At 40.6% G+C, this 19,299-nt stretch overlaps 1 protein-coding gene across 4 annotated transcripts in view; it reads right to left on the bottom strand.

The window, feature by feature from the left end:
* Nucleotides 1-1,238: 1,238 nt before the first annotated feature.
* The window catches only part of CRPPA (CDP-L-ribitol pyrophosphorylase A), a 146,380-nt gene continuing 128,319 nt past the window's right edge, over nucleotides 1,239-19,299 (bottom strand). For 3 of the 4 annotated variants that reach the window (XR_012628240.1, XM_074863464.1, XM_074863423.1), the window contains one exon: nucleotides 9,128-11,774. Coding sequence is in view for 3 of the 4 variants with exons in the window: in XM_074863464.1 (XP_074719565.1) it covers nucleotides 11,670-11,774 (105 nt within the window). In the remaining variant the exon portion in view is untranslated. Of the gene's footprint in view, nucleotides 1,361-1,718; nucleotides 1,791-9,127; nucleotides 11,775-19,299 lie in introns of those variants that run through there. The other variant, XM_074863432.1, reaches the window with a different exon arrangement.

The following is a 19,299-nucleotide window of genomic DNA, read 5'->3' as shown; positions in this document are numbered from 1 at the left end:
AATCCCAAGTCTGTCCAAGAGGGAGTTCAGCTCAATTCACTTTGCTGATGCAGAACATAAACAGGGGTGAGCATTCATAAAGCTATTGCACAAAATCAAATAAGTCAAATGAGAAACATGGCTGGATAATTTTAATACACTGATAAATTCTGTCATCCAAGGTCCTTGCCTATATTTCAGGTACATGAGTAATACCACCTATTATCTCTAGAGCCACTGAAAAACTAATGCAGGCAAACAGAGATTTCCATGGTTCAACTGGTTAATCAAGGGTTCCATGATACACAGACTTGTTTTCGGCACTCAGGTACCATCTCAGCAGTAATAAATTTTACAAGACAGCACTTTTAAGCTTTTACAGTTTTCAATTTACAAAGGACTTCATAAATATGAATACAATCACTGTAACAAATACTGCTGTGAAGTAGCCATTATTCAAGTTGCACAGAGGGAGATGCTAAAGCACAGTGATATTTACTAACCTGCTGGCACTCATCTTTCCCTGAGCGGGACTAGCGCCCAGCTCTCCTGATTATCTGGTCTGTGCTTTAAACCTGGGACCATGTGCACCATATGCATTTTGCTCTTTTATGGGGAGAAAACAGAGCAGCGGGATACAGTGGGGGCCTGAGGGGTCTCTGCGATCTAGCATTGGCCTCACCATTCTGGGACCTTGTCTTTCCTCAAGCAGCACTGGGTTCTTGGCCTTCTCCAGTCTCTTTCCAGCACCTGTGTCCAGCCTCGCTCCTAGTGTTGTTTATTTAAGCTATGAAGACCCTTGGAGAAGAGGTACTGTTTCAAAAGTGGCTGGCACATTAATGTCTCAGTCAAGATCAGAAACCCAAAGTAATGCATTCAATTTATAGTGATATATTAGTTTCTTCAGAAATACTTTCATTAGACCAGCATCTGAGTCCAAGTGTTGTACCTACCAATGAACATACATGACAGTGACAGCCATAGTCCGGAGAGTTTACAGGAGGTGTTATTGTTTCAATTACATATTGTATACACAGACAACCTGAGGGCACAGGAAAGAAATTGCGTGTTCTAGTCCATGCTGGAAGTCCATGCCAGAATCAGTAACCAGCAGTCACTCTTCAATAATGTCATTAGCAGGAAAAATAAGACATCTTAGATGTTTGAAACAGCAGATCATCCTCTCAGCACGGATGACTTTTTTGCTTCCTCTAATTATTTTTATTATGATTATTAGTATTACTGCTGTTGTTATTGTTCTTATTAATCCTTTGGCTTAATTAGATCATACTCGTTCTTTCCTTACCAAGAGTATTTTTCTTTGGTACTTCAGGACTGACCTTCTTTTTCTTCAGTACTTCAGGACTGACCTTGTTTGGCACTGTATAAATAAGGAAGAACAAACTTCTAAGACTACCTTCTGAAAAAACTTTTATTTTCACGCACATGAGGCATCTCCACAGTTAATGAATATTGCATGCTTTTTAAAATATATGCTAAAATTGCCAGAATAGGACCTACAAGAAAGCTATTTACAGCCCTTATTTTCATCTGAGTGACCATTTCTTTTTTCATCCAATGAAATTTTTTATGCACTCTTGCACATTTGTCTTCAAATGTAAACAGAAGGGGTGTGATTCACTATATACAATTTTATATATCCAAAAGTTAGACATCTATTTGAAATTAGTTGAATGTAATCTAGGTACAATCAATTGAAATAAGACATTTTTTCTCACCTGTTTTTATAACTGTTTTGAGTAGGATGAATCGCTTCCTATGTTTCTATGCATAAATGTGATAAGCACTCTCTGAAAGTGATGCAAAAAAAAAGTTACATGTAATTATGAGACTCACTATTGTTTTGAAGTAGTTCATATGGTCATCTGTACATAACTTCTACCTGACAGCAAATATGCAGGAAAATCCAAACCGGTGTAGAGATGGTTGTGTGCATGTAGTGAAACCTGGTGTGCTCCAGCAAAGTTCTCATATAGGAGTGCACCTCTGTTTACTTCTGTGCTCTCAACTCTTGCTATAAGCGGTACCGCTCTGAAAACACGGGATCATCTTGCTTAACGTAATGATTAATAGATGTGAGTGAGTAATAAAAGCCACAGCCTAGCCTACAGGCAACCCAAAAAACTTTCCAACAGTATTTACTGCTCTACAGTTTTTCATTAACTCTAGGTACTAGATTTCATCACAGGGAAAAACACAATTTGACTGTACAGACACAAACCAGCATTTTGACTGCAGAGGGCATGAAAGAGCTACTGAATAACACTGGTTTACTTACAAGGCATTATTACTTGAAACATAATTTTCTACAAGTTCGATTTCTTCCACACTCAGTATTTACAATATCACATTTTAGTACTGAAAGATCCTCTGAGGATCCATCTGATTGCTTTCCTGGGGAAAAATACAAACCTAAAGAATATAAATTATCAGATTCATTCTAGAGGATATTTCTTTATGATAGTCATGGACTAGAAATCGTTATCCTCACTGAATCTAATGGCTGTCACTTCTTACTGAGATCTTATTTCCCATTTTACTTCACACTCAAAATCACTTTTTAAAAATTTGCATACAAGACTGCTAATGTAGGATGAGCTGACATTTACCTGTTTCCCTCTTAATGCCACTTTGAAAACCCCCAGCCATGACTAGAGTCACTGACCACATCCATCATAGTGCAGTGCAGCTATTTTTAAAGCTTTTCTGATGCTTGTAAGGCTTTCATCAAATTGGGAAAATAATTTTTAAAAAAGTGGAGATTTTCACTAAAGTATAAATCATAATTCAGAAAAGCAGTTGAAGAGTCATAATTTGAACACAGAACTGTCCACAACATGCCCATTTGGCCTGTATTTTAGGGTTTTCTGGAAATCTGAAACAAATCTTACTCAAGGGTGTGTTTTCAGAGGAACGAAAAAGGTCTGCAAAAACCGCTACCAAGAATCCAGCCTGAGGCAGGTACGTGTTGGCAGGAGCAGTCCCAGCCGATAACAAATGCTTTGCCCTCCTCCACCCACACCACACCCACACACCCGATTAGCATGAATCCCCATTCTTCCATTAACCCACATCCTAGGCATGTTTTCCAGCCTCCTCTTTAAGCTAGTTGCATCTTTGTTATTCACTTTGTAGACATTTGGGCTGATGCGGGGATGATGGCTGTAGAGTCCACCATGCTCAGTGTTTTTTCCGCCCATCTCGGTACCTCAGGTTGTCACTGCTGGGAGTCAGCGAAGATGGAGAGTGAAATATTGGCTCTTCCTCTACCATCAGCAGTGCTTGGTTTTAGTTAACTCGGGGAAGATTTTTGATAAAATATTGATGGACACCACCAGAGGGTGCATTGCTGCCACCGTAATGCCCGTTCTTACACTAAGTAATCATAAGTAACCATGGTGTGGTGTGGCAAGGCTTTGGACAAATCCTGCACCTTCCGTTTCTGTGAAGCTGCCTACACAAAGGTGCACAATGAAAAGCCAGATTAAATACCAAAGTCAGTGAAGCCAGTTGCTTTAAGAGGAAGAAAAAAGAAACAAGGAGAAGTAATATGCCTTTTGTGCTGCGCACTCAAGGCATTTTGCAGCTTTTCTTGAAATATCCATCATAAGAGTACTTCTTTGATCTGCTGCAAGCAGCCACTCCCAGAAGGGGTGAGAGACACCTTGTTTCCTTCCTTCCTTTTCTTATCCTGACCTACCGGTCTGGAATGCAGTTCACCTCTGAGCATTTTCAGAGGTATCATTTTCAGAGAGTCTTGCATGTCACAACACACAAACCGGGGCTTACTTCACTGCTTACAAAGCCTGCACACGACAGCCAAACAGAGAAGCCACATACTGTGCCTGATCCTCCCGTGCTTCACCTACATATACACTTTTGTCTGCAGAAGGGGCATAGCAGTGTTAGAATAACAAATATTCATCTCTCCCTCAACATAGGCAGGACCGGAGACTGCAAAGTTAAAAAACTAGTGCCCCACAGTGCAGCTGAGCAGCAGTTTAGGCTGATCTATGCCTGTATTGCTGCAGCCCTATGTGTCCCCAGCACATCCCTTTGCAACAGGAATCATGACGTCCCTCATGAGAGGGACAAAACACAGTGTCCAGAAGAGGCCAAGACTTTTTCTAGTCCTGCAGACTAACTTAAACCAAGCACAAAATCATCCTTCTAGGCTTACTGTGCTGTCACTGGATTCAGAGTGAGTCTTCAAAGAGATTTTTTAAACTCTGAATTGCCCTTTAGAAGTGCCTCTATAACCCCACGTACCATAGGCCTGTGGGTGCTGAAGCTGGAGTCACAACTAAACTCCAAAACATAGTTGGTATTAATCAAGACCATAATGTTCCCTCTCCAAACGGCAAGGGAGTTGAGCACAGCATAAATACACACTTAAAACTGCAACACAATAAAAATAATAATAATAAAACCCCAGCATAACCAGCATGGTTATGTGTGAATTAGCTGAAGATGGCCGGAGGGAGGAGATGCCACGCATTCTTGAGTGCACTGCAAGGAACTTTCAGTTCCATTGACTTCAATGGGGCTTCAATCAGACTGTGTCTCTGCTGTGGAAAGGAACTGCTTAACACAGCCTCGTGGGGTTCCTCGTTTTTTGTCTCTGAGCAACTCCTGGCAAAGCCACTGGTTAGTAAGTGAAAACACACTTTTTCCAGTCACCAGAACTGCAAGCTATACCTGGATTTGGCTTCTCTTTTCTTTCACTTTTCATTGTTGCTATGATTCTGATAGATTTGCAAATCTGGCTCCTTGACTAGGTGCTGACTTTACAAACCCAACTTCAGCTACTGAAGCAGGGGAAGTGGGGGGGCCTGACCTTGGAGTGGATGATTTTGCCTTCAGTGGGGTGGCTCTGCTTGCAGCTTGACTCCAGCTAATAAGCGGCATTCAGTGTCAGCCCAGCAGCTGCCATGCAGGAGGTCTGTCCCTTCGGGCAGCTGCTGCTCATCTGCCTGCAGCTGGCAGCGGAAGTGACATCTGTTCTCGGTCCCAGCTGTGAGCAGCATGGAGGTGCCAAAGCCTAAACGCCTCAGTTCTCGATCCAGGAGCAAAGAAGGGTTTCTGATGCCAGACCACGGCCTGGCTTGCAGGGGAAGGGAGGGGGGGGGATTGTCTCCTTCAACGATGGTGGGCTGGGAGGAATGGAAAGAGAGTGACAAATAGGGAGAGAAAGAACAAGTAAGGGAAAGGATGGGAGAAGAGCATGGGAGAAGACAAAAATGGCTGAAATGGAAAGGGAGCATGAAATTTGAAGTGACAGGGCCAGTCTGAGGCAAGGAAACAAAAGGAAGGAGGCGGAGTAATGAAAAAGAAAGTAGCAAGAAATAACTATCCAAGGAAGGTGATTATCTAAAATGGCTGATGAATAGTGAAACACCTTATTGAGCTGCCATCTCAGGCACTACTGAGCCGGCACTACTGAGCCTGGAAAGCTTTCCTGCCCACAGCCCTCAGCGTATCATGCCATTCAAGGTGTCTCTGCTGCAGATTTTGCCATCTGGAGGAGCTCTGGTATATTCTCTCTTGCCTCCTTGCTTCTCCATCTTATTTAAATTCACAGCACTTTTTCCTTGTCCAAGTCTCTCACTCTCTCATTTATCTTTGTAACTGTGTTATAATTCACTGTTGTGGCATTTTAACTGAATTATAATTTCAGCTTCTGAGACAGGAATATGTGCAGGATGAAGGACAAGATCTGTTTCAATATAAAGATTGAAAAGCAAACTTAAATTAACCTGGGAATAAATGTATTAGGAAATGCCACTTTGCTACACAGGTTGGTGTATGCAAGCTGAGTATGTTCTATCATAAATGTATTTTCACAGTTGGGACTGTTTCTTAGCACAGGCGATGAAATTGTGTTTTTCAGATCTCAAAACTGATTGAGTATTCCTGGAAGAAATAACCAAGGAAAATGTATATTCAACAAGTGCTTTACAGCCCTGTCAATCAAAATCAACTTACACTGGGAAAAATGCAGTGTCAGTGACTGCTTCTTTCCCTTGGTGCTTGCCAGAAGCACAGTACAAACTGAGTTGTGGCAAACAACCCAGCTGAAGGATGGGCCAAGGGAGATAGACATCATAAAAACTTACCAGTCTGAAGCTGAAAATACAGGCATTGGGGGAACAATGGTTTGAACCTGTTTTGATACTTTGCCTTGGTATTTTACTGTAGGCATCCAGAGTGGGCCATTAGTCATCAAACTGGGTGCCATTACAAATTATTCAAAACCAGGTGCAAAAGATTGGATTGACTGAGTTGGGCAGGAATAATGAAAGGAGTTTCTTAGTTTCTGAGAATTCATCCCTTCGAGATTGGCTTTAAATAATGTAGTTAAAGTTCTTTTTATATCACAATTATATATTTCTATAAGATAAAGATAAGATATATTTATATCTTAGTATTTCATAACAGATTTTACCAGTGGGAGCCCTTAAAGATATTATTGTTTTTACAAGTCTCAGCAGCTCTCCGTTTCAGTGAGAATTAGTTGTGGTTTTAATAAGTGATCTCTGAAACAAACAAGAGGAAATTCCTCTGAATACCATTCTTTCACTACCTCCACAAAGAGAAAAATCGACCATCTAGTAAACTATGCATTTGAATTAATCAATCTAATAACTAAATACTTTTTTTTTTCAGTCAGACAGGAATAAGGCTAGTGCATCTGTCATATGGACCAGAGAGAAGAATCAGAAAGCTTAAAAAACATAAAAAACTGTGAAGGGCTCAATTCATCCAATAATACACAGTTTTCACAACTACCAACCATTTATATGTCCCAATCATCAGAATAGTCACACTGGGCCAGGTCAAAGGTAGCTCTTGCCCAGAATTCTGGCTCCTACAGGAACACTGTTAACATGAGCCTATTCCTGAACCCCAAACCCTTCCTTAACAGGAACAAAGGGAAGCATGTCCGTACATCTTGGTGGCTGCTTGATAAGAAGAACTAGCATTTTTCAGATCAAAAGTTATGGATGAAGAGGAAGGAGATAGGAGATAAAAAAAGCTTTTATATGTCCAGAAGTAAATGTGCTTTTCTTCAGAAATAAAACATCAACAAATAGCAGTGACCAGTAGCAAGTGTCTGAGACAGGGAGAACAGCACAAACAAACAATGACCCTTCCTTGGTGAAGTGACCTATAGACGGGAAAAGTTGCTGTATTATCGGAAAGTACTAAGCAGAAACTTATGTGTCTTTGGAAGCTGATGTTTGCATGGCACCTAGAACAGCATTGTGGAGATGATGAAGCTCTGGCGTCACACAGAAATACAAATCTGAATGCACCAAAAGCTTCAAGGCATCCAGACACACTTTTTGTTCTGCAGCCTACCTTAGTTATCAAGATGAGCTAAAAGCTTCATTGTGATGTTTTAAAGTCAACTAGAATTACACCACTGATTACAATAGGGTCACATCTCACTTTGTTTCTCTTTGCTGTTTGGTTTGGTTTTGGGGTTGGGGTTTTTTTGTTTTTAATTCCATCATCTTCTATCCTTTTCATTATTTCACCCTTTTTTAGAGAACTGTCAAGCCATCTGTTTCAAGCTAGGTAGCCTGGAAAACTAAAGAAAAAAAAATTGCAACTAGAAATTCTTCTGCCAACTGATCTAAGACAAATGACATAATTTAGTTTTTCAGATTTTGCATGAAGTGGGTTGGTTTCAATATACAAATCTAATTCACTCAACTTTGCAGTCATCATAGAATCATTGAATGATTTGGGTTGGAAGGGACCTTAAAGACCACCTAGTTCCAACCCCCCTGCCATGGGCAGGGAAACCTCCCACTAGACCAGGTTGCTCAAAGCCCTGTCCAACCTGGCCTTGAACACTGCCAGGGAGGGGGCAGCCACAGCTTCTCTGGGCAACCTGTTCCAGTGTCTCACTGCCCTCATAGGAAAGAATTTCTTCCTTATATCTAATCTAAACCAACTCTCTTTCAGTTTAAAGCCATTATCCCTCACCCTGTCACTACACTCCCTGATAGAGTCCCTCCCCATCTTTCCTGTAGCCCCCTTTAAGTACTGGAAGGCCGCTACAAGGTCTCCCCGGAGCCTTCTCTTCTCCAGGCTGAACAACCCCAACTCTCTCAGCCTGTCCTCCTAAGGGAGGTGCTCCAGCCCCCTGATCATCTTTGTGGGCCTCCTCTGGACCTGCTCGAGCAGGTCCATGTCCTTCTTATGCTGGGGGACCCGGAGCTGAACACAGTGCTCCAGGTGCGGTCTTACGAGAGTGGAGTAGAGGGGGAGAGTCATCTCCCTTGACCTGCTGGCCACACTTCTCTTGATGCAGCCCAGGACACAGTTGGATTTCTGGGCTGCGAGCGCACATAGCAATCATAGTCAGTTTCCCGTCCACTAATATCCCCAAGTCCTTCTCCGCAGGGCTGCTCTCAATCCACTCATCACCCAGCCTGTATTTGTGCATGGGATTGTCCCGACCCACGTGCAGGACCTTGCACTTGGCCTTGTTGAACTTCATGAGGTTCACACAGGCCCATCTCTCAAGCCTATCCAGGTCCTTCTGGATGGCACATCCCTTCCCTCCAGCGTGTCGACCACACCACACAGCTTGGTGTTGTCAGCAAACTTGCTGAGAGTGCACTCAGTCCCACTGCCCATGTCACCAACAAAGGTGTTAAACAGTGCTGGTTCCAGTACTGACCCCTGAAGAATGCCACTCGTCACTGCTCTCCACCTGGACACTGAGCCATTGACCTTTGAGTGCAATGCAAATGTGACCATCCAGCCAATTCCTTATCCACCAAGTGGTCCATCTGTCAAATCTGTGTCTCTCCAATTTAGAGACAAGCATTATGAAAAGCATTTCAAGGGCAATATTCTATATTCTCTTTTCTGATGAACGATACCCAAGGAATACTAATTAGAGTGCTTGAGGAGTAAGGTAAGCAAGACTGGCAGAGTCTGAGCTTTTATTTACTCTGTGTTATCTCTGTCCAAATGTTTAAAGAAATATGGGTGGTGACTGATTCACTAGTTAAATTCAAAACAGCATGTGTGTACAAAAGGCTGCCAAGTTTCTCATGTATATTGCTATTTGTGAGAAGTTATGCACAGACAAAAACCAATCAACCAGTTTCTTAATTTCATTTTATATCTTTATTCCCATTGTAAGTATTAACAATCATCCAAAAGACCATTTAAATTTGGTTTGGATACACAATAGGATTAATCACAGTCCAGTTTCTTTTTTTTTTTTTTTTACTGCAGTTCTAGTATTTCATGATCTGTTTTAGTAGTTCTGTTGTTGGTGTATTTGCTTCCAGCAAAATAGATTTTTCAGTGTTTGTAGATTATTTTAAAATATTCTTTAAAAAAATCCATAATGCAGTGATTAACAGTACATTAATAAAGCTTATTATCTTCCATTTAAGATTAGTACTAAGTATGTTTGATGACCTGAAACTTACTTTTTGTTGTGCATTGTCTGTTCATTTTTCAAAATAAGTCCATAAACAACCATAATATAATTTTTCATTACAAGAGTTCATTGCAGTAACATTTTTAATTGGATTGAAATCCTTTTAATATAATGAGATAAGTAAAACAACCCTACAAAGTAAAAGGTTCTGTTTAAGCAAATGGTAAGTTACACACAAACCAATCCTAAGGCAGTATCACAATGAATAAATTAGAGTGGATGGAAAACATGAAGGATTTTCTAAATTCACTTGCTTATTATTTGGGGAAAACACATCACAGATTGTATTTTAGTCTTCAAGAAAAGAAGAATCACAAAATACAATCAAGAGACATCTTTCATCATGTTTTTTAAAAGTCTGGGAGGTGCATTCCTCCATTAAATTTATCAACGTAAAAGTGAATTCAGAAAACTTACTTGTGAAAGCTGTCCTGTTAAATTATAAATACCAATAATAAATCTTTAGTTTCTCATTTATTTGAGTACTCTGCATATGAACAGGCATGAATATATATATGAATAAAATATACCTATTGTATAGCCATACACAGAGCTAATATGAATGCTTATGTTGTACTATGTCAGAAAAGGACAAATTATTAATCAAAGTAGAGAGGAGAGAGAAGCAAAGAAGAAAGCAGATGATACACAAGAACTTTGTTAGTTGTCTTACAATGACTTCTGTGTGGAAGAAAATGTGTGCTTTGGATATAGCAGTGTTAGCTAACAACTCTACTTTATTGTGCAATGAAGGAAGTTTGGGATCAACATCAGCTTCTAAAGGGGATTTAAAACAGAGATATAGACAGTCAGGTGAAGGAAAAGAGGAAGTGGAAGGGGACCAAGCATGCATCATGCTATCCTAAATTTTGTCTGAGCAGCAGAGGGAGTGGAACATGGTGGGAATAAGGGGAGGAATGCTGGTTTCAGAGGGAAAGTTGCTGAACTGACAATGCTGTCGTTCAGGACAGACTGAATGGGGGACTCACTGGACACTTCTGGTGGGGATACTTCTCTAAGACCTTATTCCAATTGTGGCAGGTATGTAAGACATTAACCTAGCCCCTTCACAAATTGAAGGGGAGCTGGAATTCCTGAGTCTGATGCATAGGGAGGGACAGGTTTTCAGGTACTGTCCTCTTCTATTGCTCTTAGTGGTTGTGATACCTTGAGATATTCCACATAATAACCATTCACCATTTCACCTTCCTGTCACAACTTTCCACACTTGAATATCAATGTAGCATATATTTGAACTCATAACACTCAATCCTCTTCACTACTAATTAATACATACATATGATAACCAGTAAGAGATGAAAGTTGTATTCTTGTAGATGAGCTAACAGAATCTTCCTATTTCTCCATAACCTACAGATTGGGTTGCAGAACATTTTTTTTGGTCTTAGCACTTTTGTCTTCCTTTAAGCATGCATATGCACATAACATGCACATATGTACACACATGTGCAAACACAAAGAGTAGGTGTAATGCAGTACTCAGTGGAGCTCCTGGACCTAGTTCTGAATGATGGTACATGGGCAATAGAAGAAGTGTAGCACTAAGGAGTGTTACAGCCAGAGCATACTGCATCTGGAAAACTGGGGTTTAGCACCTCATTTTCCCCGTGCACATCTCTTCTTAGATTCAACATCACTTTCACTTCATGGAGGACGGGGACCTGACCCTTCAAACACTTCTTGCAATGTGCATATCTGTTGATGTCAGGAAGGCTACACTGTATAATGAACTCTACGTTCACTAATAGGTATAGCAGCAATTTTAAAATAGTATCATATAAAGAAGATGAGCTGTGCTTTAGGATTATTTTGTCTTAAATAAAATGTAAATCATGCAGTCCTAGAGTACAACACACATACATGGCTTAAAGACAATTCTGCATGAATGCTTTGGTGTCTTGTGCACCTTTTTAAGTGATTGGTACCTCACAAAAACATGTCAGTATCACTCCTCACAGTATGCACCCAGTGTATCTCAGAATGGTTTGTATTTCATTTTACACTTTATACATAACATCAGACTTGCATTTTAAGTATCAAAAATATGTTGTTAAAAGATCTTAATAATAAATGTCAGAAATTCATAGTTTTCATCAAAGGGTAAAATGATTCAAGACCTTTGGTGAATGGATGATGAAAAAGAAACATTTCCGAAAGCTACACATGATTTATGGTCTTATGCTACCAACAGCTGGCCAATCAGCTCCGGATTTCTGTCCTTTATTAATGCCATGATAAGAGCAGCAGCAGAATTTACTGTCTCCTGAAGCACCAAATGGTCCTGGGGGGAAAAAAAAAAAAAAAAGGAAGCAGGGAAAACAATATGTTAACAAAAGTGAAAAAAGTAAATACTTAAAATCAATTTTCCAGTATGCAAAATTATCGCATGATCATTGAAAAAAACTCCAACCATTTATTAGTACTTATTAGAAGAACTTCTAAAACTTGTATTTTAAGGAAACACAATTTCATAGCAATATCTATTTTTCAATCTCCATGATGACTTAAAAAGATTATTTTTTTAAAAAAAGGAATATATTGTAACTGCTAGAGTTAATGTCATCTATCCAGAGATCAGCAAAATAGAAGCTTGATTCTGTCACTTGCTTCCTAACTGATTTTTAAAATCTAAGAGGTAGTCAGAATTTTGGGTTTGAAAACATTGGAACAACATGGAGGATTTGAGTAGCACTGTTAAAGACCTGTAACTTTAAGCACCTACTGAATCCCATCTGTAGTCTACAAACTACTTTACTTAAACACACAACGACATTCAAGCACTGGGACTTCAGTAGTTTAGGCTGATCTTTGTATCAAATAACTTAGTCTGGTTTTGATAGGCAAGTATAGAGACCAACACAGGAAGAAGTAATAAAATGAGACTTTGATTCTGTGCTTCTAACTGAGCACTCCAGCTCACATTTGAAAGAGACCTTTGTCTAATTGCCAAGTTTTCTCAATTGTATTGACTATAAAAGGTTGGCCTCTCGGTACCAGTAACATTTTCATTTGCACACTGGGAAAATATCAATAGGTGTAGCCAGGCAGAGGCACATCCCTGGAGAGAGAAATAGGAAGGAACAATTTCTGTGAAGCAACGGAGAAAAAGGTCTACAAAACTCTAGGGAGAAACTAGAAGAGTTTTAAGTACAGAAGGGGAGATACAAAGAGAAAGCAAGAGCTCTTGTCCATAGACATGATGGATAAAACTGGAAGCAACAGGCTTAAGGAAACTTAAACTGGGATATAAGAAGTCAGAAAAGTTGTTTTAACAGTAAGGACTGGTATACAGTGGAACAGATTATTGGACAGATTAAGGAAACTCATCATTAGGGTCCTGTAACATGAGACCCGCATACATGTAAAACAGGATGCAGGAACAGCTTCCTGCCTGGGTCAGGAGGATGGAGCAGTTGATTCTGTATCTTTTCACCACTATTCTCCTAACATGCTGCATCAAGGAAGAATGTGTAGAGGATGTTTAAGAAACTTGGATTAATGGAGAAAGATGAACTGGTTTCAACAACTTATACAAAAACATAACATTAAAAACTGCTTTTTAAGGAATAAGGCTACTACTGAAGGGACCCACCTATTGAGCTAGCACAGAGGGGACCTGGAGACTAAGAAGTTGGGGTTGAGGAAAAACTGAAAGGGGAAAGGTGGCTGTGGAACACTCTCCATGTTGGAGCGGTTCCAGAGGAGGGCCACAGAAAATTATTAGAGGGCTGGAGCACCTCCCCTACGAGGACAGGCTGAGAGAATTGGGGTTGTTCAGCCTGGAGAAGAGAAGGCTCCACGGAGACATTATAGTGCCTTCCAGTACTTAAAGGGGGCTTATAAGAAGGATGGTGACAGACCTTTTAGTAGAGCCTGTAGCAATAGGACAAGGGGTAATGGCTTTAAACTAAAAGAGGGCAGATTTAGACTACATATAAGGAAGAAATATTTTATGATGAGGGTGGTGAAACACTGGAACAGGTTGCCCAGAGAGGTGGTAGATGCCCCATCCTCTGGAAACATTCAAGGTCAGGTTGGATGGGTCTCTGAGCAGCCTGATCTAGTTGAAGATGTCCCTGCTCATTGCAGGGAGGGTTGGACTAGATAACCTTTAAAGGTTACTTCCAACCTATTATTCTATGATAATGCTCTTACTAACTTTGTGTTTTAAGTAAATGACAGGAAACATGCCAGAGAGGTAACTGGATAGAATTAGAAATAGCTAGTTTATACCTGATTCTCTTATCATTCCTGGAAGAATGATATTTCTATTTGACTAGAGTTTTGTCCTAAAAATCACCAAATAAGTAAGGTGTTACAATTTGTAACCCTCCCAAAAGATTAGACTCCTCAGAAATTTATGTTCTATATTCTAATATGCAGTAAAATTATTTATTAGCATTCTAAGAAATTGTCACAGAGCAAAAATGTTCACTACAGCTGTGTCTTGCTGTTTACTTAGTGACACCTCCCATTCAGTTAAGCAAGGAGTGCAGAACTGTACTTAGGCCCTGCTCCTCCAGTACCTTTTGTCATGGACAGAGGGTGCAAAGAGGAACTCAGAATCCACTACTCCAATTTGGTAGGGGTTTCACTCCCTCACTTCCCATGGGTATAAATTGCTGTATAATGTACAAGGAGAGCAGACGTCATGTGCATACACCCACTCAGACCGCAAACACTGCAGTCGCTTTCAAGATCTAGCAACACATTGCTTGCTGTGCAGCAATGCCAATCTCTTTGCAGCCCTCATCACTTTTTGTTCAGTTTGTCTCAAGAAGCACTTCACAATTACAGACACTGTTTTCCAAATGGGCTTCCACCCATATCTGAAGTTGGCTGGAGATGTATATTTTTTTTTCTCATTTCACAAAAAAGAAATAAAATACACCTGGCCAGGAATGCTCTTAATGTTTCTCCCAATAAATCTTTCCACATCCTCTGTTGGTTACTGGATTCAGTACACATTCCTTTGCAGTAATAAATTATTTAAGTTTTTGAACATAAAAGGAAGCAAGAGAAAGAAATTTAACTTTCACAGGAGAGATTGAAAGTGACACCGTAAGATTCCTTTAGACTGAAAAAAGATTTTTCTAAAGCTAAACCTAAGGCTTTAGTGCTAATTTCCATGTTCTGAAGGAAAGACATGCAAAAATTATGAGTATTATTTGTAACACAGGCAATGCGGCACAGTAATGTGTACGGAAACCTGCATGCAGAAGTGGTCTATAAATCACACTGAAAATGACTGGTGAATTGCAATTTGTTCAAAAAGAGAAACACAAAAAAGTAAGCAGCATAAATTCAAATGCATTTGAAAGTTTTACAATTGCTTCACTTCTAATAATCTGATTATTAATACTATTATTATAACTATTCAGGAAGCCTACTGGTTCCTGCCTTTCTTAGAATTAATCAATACAATGGCAGGAACAATGATCTGTCAGACAGAATTAGCCCCTGTGCAGGCCTGGTTCCTGTAAGTCTGTTTTTTGGAAATAACCAGAAGTGTATTGTTTAAGTGAATATACATTTTCTTATTTAAGATAACAAATGTAATAGAAAAGACGTTCTTAATTTTATACAGTTACAGTTGATGGTTAAATGACATTGTGAAGCATGTACTGAAGCTTTGAACAGGTCAATCCTTTAAAATATTTATCATAGTGGTTACTAGTTTTTAGATCTATGCTGTTGTTCCTTCCCAGTAACACTGTCTCAGTCTGATATCAGGGTCACCTATTCATTGAACAGTGTCCAGCACCTGGGCCTATGAGCCAGCCTCTGAGTACAGGAGAAATCAGTGCCACAGAGGTCAAGTATGTGCCAATTTTAACTTGCTTTATTCTCACAGCCACGGGCTTACTGGAAAGAGGTAGTAAATAACATGAAGAACTGGACTCTTCCAGGAATTTCAAAATCATTGTATATCCTGTATCTTTCTGAGAATCAAAACTCGCTCTTATGCTAGGAACCATTATTGTAGTATCTGAAGGTCATAGCCTGTGCATAATTTATAACTTTTGTTGATCATTTCTAGTTCTTTATTATCACAAAAAAGAGAACAGAAAAAGAAAGTCTATCAACTTGAAGAGAACACATTGTTCAAAGTGTAGGCCTAACACTGGTTAATGGTTAAGTTATATCTTAAGTATTCTTTCCTCTCCTCTGAACCCTCCTGGGAATTTATTTCATTTTAGGCCATTATTGTGCATGTAAGTGGGTATTTTCAATGTGCCACGATGACACGTAGCTTTTTCCTAAGTAGTTATATGTAATTTGGATGCCAGCAGTGTTTATAAAGAATATTAAGAAGAGTTAGAATGACAGAATTCAACAAGAAGTCAGGAAAGAAAAAGAATCTTGTGGGTCTTTATTAATTTAAAGTTAAACAAATAAGTGAACACTTCAAGTCCCCTGGCTATACCTTTAAAACACCCATGTTTCTGACGCTGCAATGTTATTTCTGGCAACAGTGCTGATTATTACAGCTGATAGTGCCTACAGGGAGGCTTCAATAAGGATGCCAGGACAAATTTAAGCTACCACACCTAACTCCATTGCACATACAGGCCTCCGATCCTCTTTCACATTCAATGGCATAGCACTAAATCTTTCAAAAACCTCATTATTAGTTGCAGGAAGTCAAATAATCAAGCAGAACCAGGTCTTCACATGTCTAATTGCCTGACATGTTTGCATATATTGTAACCACGATAAAAAACAGGATATAAGAACAGGATGATCAATACAAATCCTCATGTAGCCCACAAGAGCTCTCGCACGTTATTGCCCACCCACTGCTCAGTGTTACAAATTCCAAGCAGAGAACATACTTCAGCATGCTAGTCAGTGAGTGCACATCCATTCATGTGTTGGATGGATCAAACATGAATAGTTCTTTTCCTCATCAACGAAATCCTTAAAAAAGCCCATGACCTTTAAATAAGACTCGGAGGCAGTAACGACTTTAATGGATTAATGACTGAAGTTCCACATGATCAAGTGGTGTGCCATGATCCCCCCTTAAACCATTGTGATATTCACTGTCTATTCATTTCAGCCAGTTGACTTAAATGAGTCTCTTGTAAAAAAGAAAAACCAAAACCCCCTAACATTTCTTGGCCGTTAATAAATAGAATTTTTTATTGTTTGAACAGATGATTAACTACATTTATAAGCTAAAAACAAAACTTTTACCACTTTATATTTATGTACTTTGGAAAAGAAAGTACTCAGAAACACTGCCAACCTTATAAACCATAAATCCACATAACAGCACTTTGATTCCAAAAAAAAAAAAAAAAGATCCACTTTGTCTGTTATTAAATAGTAAAAATATTCAAACATAACCATATTGTGTGATGGTTGTAACTCAGAATTTATTTGATGTAGAGTTACTGACTGTAGGGGTTTTCTGGTCTGCAGAATAAGACTGGGAATGGATACAGGGACAGAGTTAAAATTGTATTTGTAATATGCAATCTGATATTTTACAAATGTGCATTTATTTAAGAAACTGTGAGGATATCTGAATATTTACTGACATTCCCCTAACGATTCATTTCCTTGCTTCAATCTGTTTAGGATTTTTTTTTTTCCCCCGCTGGAACTTCACATACATGCATTTCAATTTACATATGTACTAGCTCAGTTTAAGCATAGCTTGAAAAACACACACTACCCATTACAGCTCAAAAAAAATGTCTCTGCAGGTTTTACCTCTGCCTTGTACTGCATCCCTCCAGAAGAATAGAACAGCTGTGTTCCATTATTTGCACTCTGTTTTGCTGTAATATTATTTGACTTTCCATTTAATACAGTTTTAAAAAATGAATTGCAATGTTAGTCCTGATTATATGACTGATGGGAAACCTGAAAACATGATTTAAAGATGCTGCTAAACTTAGAGAACATGTATTAATACAGTTACGTTTGTACCAGGAACGGAAAGGGGGCCAGGGCATGAGCTGGCATGCCCCTGCCCTTGCTGTTCCATTGTAAGCCCACTCCCTGGCACAATTTTGGCTCCTGCCAGTTAACATGTTCCCAGACAATGGCTGGGCATGGTTCAGGGGACAGTGCAGGCCAGGGACTGCTCCTAAGGGACAGTCTGAATGAGGCCACCCTCTTTTGGAAAAACGAGAGCTTAGCCATATGGACATGAGGCATGCTGTGCTTTTTAGCCAGAGGACAAGAGAACCATCCCTGGCCTGTTTTACTCACCATAGATGTAGCCTAAGTATTGCTGGGAAGTGACAGTTGTGCCTTTCTCTCCTTACCCAAATGCATCAAGAATACATAGAACAACAATCAAATAATCCCCCCCAGAATGAGGCACAAATCCCATATAGCTACCACATAAACAGAGTCATTTAAAAAGAGATTAACTGCTCTATGGACACTTTCCCCACCAAAACAGAAGAGAGAGGGCTTGTGTTGGGTTTGCATGTCAAGGTTTTGGTAGCGGGGGGGGGGGGCGCTACAGGGATGGCTTCTTCAAGAAGCTGCTAGAAGCTTCCCGTGTGCCTGACAGAGCCAATGGCAGCCGCCTCCAAGACAGACCCGCTGCTGGCCAAGGCCGAGCCCATCAACAACAGTTGTAGCGCCTCTGGGGTAACATATTTAAGAAAGGGGAAAAAAAAAACCCTTGGACAACAGCAGCTGAGAGAGGAGTGAGAATATGTGAGAGCAGCAGCCCTGCAGACACCAGGGTCAGTGAAGAAGGAGGGGGAGGAGGTGCTCCAGGCACCGGAGCAGAGATTCCCCTGCAGCCCATGATGAAGACCCTGGTGAGGCAGGCTGTGCCCTGCACCCATGGAGGGTAACGGTGGAGCAGATCTCCACCTGCAGCCCGGGGAGGACCCCAGGACCCCACGCTGCAGCAGGTGGATGTGCCCAAAGGAGGCTGTGACCCCGTGGGAAGCCCATGCTGGAGCAGGCTCCTGGCAGGACCTGTGACCCCATGGAGAGAACAGCCCACGCTGGGGCAGGTTTGCTGGCAGGACTTGGGACCCTGTGGGGGACCCACGCTGGAGCAGTCTGTTCTTGAAGGACTGCACCCCGTGGGAGGGACCCACATTGGAGCAGTTCATGAAGAACTGCAGCCCATGGGAGGGACTCATGTTGGCATTCATAGAGGACTGTCTCCCATGGGAGGGACCCCACACTGAAGCAGGGGAAGAGCATGAGAAGTCTTCCCCGAGGAGGAGGGAGCAGCAGAAACATGTGATGAACTAACCACAACCCCCATTCCCCATCCTCCTGTGCAGCTGGGAGGGAGGAGGTAAAGAAATTGGGAGTACAGTTAAGCCCAGGAAGAAGGGAGGGGTGGGGGGAACGTATTTTAAGATTTATTTCTCATTACCCTACTCTGATTTGACAATAAGGTAAGCTACTTTTCTCAAGTTGAGTCTGTTTTGCCTGTGATGGTAATCAGTGAATGATCTCTCCCTGTCCTCTCCACCCACAAGCCTTTCATTTATTCTCTCTCCCCTGTCCAGTTGAGGAGGAGGAGTGATAGAGCAGCTTTGGTGGGCAGCTGGCGTCCAGCCAAGGTCAACCCAACACACTCCTTTTTGGCACCCAATGTGGGGCTCGAGGAATTCGAGATAAGGATAGTAATTGGAGAGGTAACAGGCAAAACATGGACTAAACAATGTTAAGAGAGCAGAATAATTGTGGGAAATTTTGTTGTTCAACTGTGGTGAATGGATGAGGGGTGGACTGTGTGTAAATTGTCCACTTCCGTTTGGTGTTGTGAAGATGTTGGTTTGATTTTGGTGTGGGGAATTATTTTTTGTTGA

This window comes from Strix uralensis, chromosome 1 (assembly GCF_047716275.1).
Source record: "Strix uralensis isolate ZFMK-TIS-50842 chromosome 1, bStrUra1, whole genome shotgun sequence".
Taxonomy (NCBI): Eukaryota; Metazoa; Chordata; class Aves; order Strigiformes; family Strigidae; genus Strix; species Strix uralensis.
The sequence above is the reverse complement of the archived record's forward strand: the minus strand, read 5'-3'. Positions and strand labels throughout refer to the sequence as shown.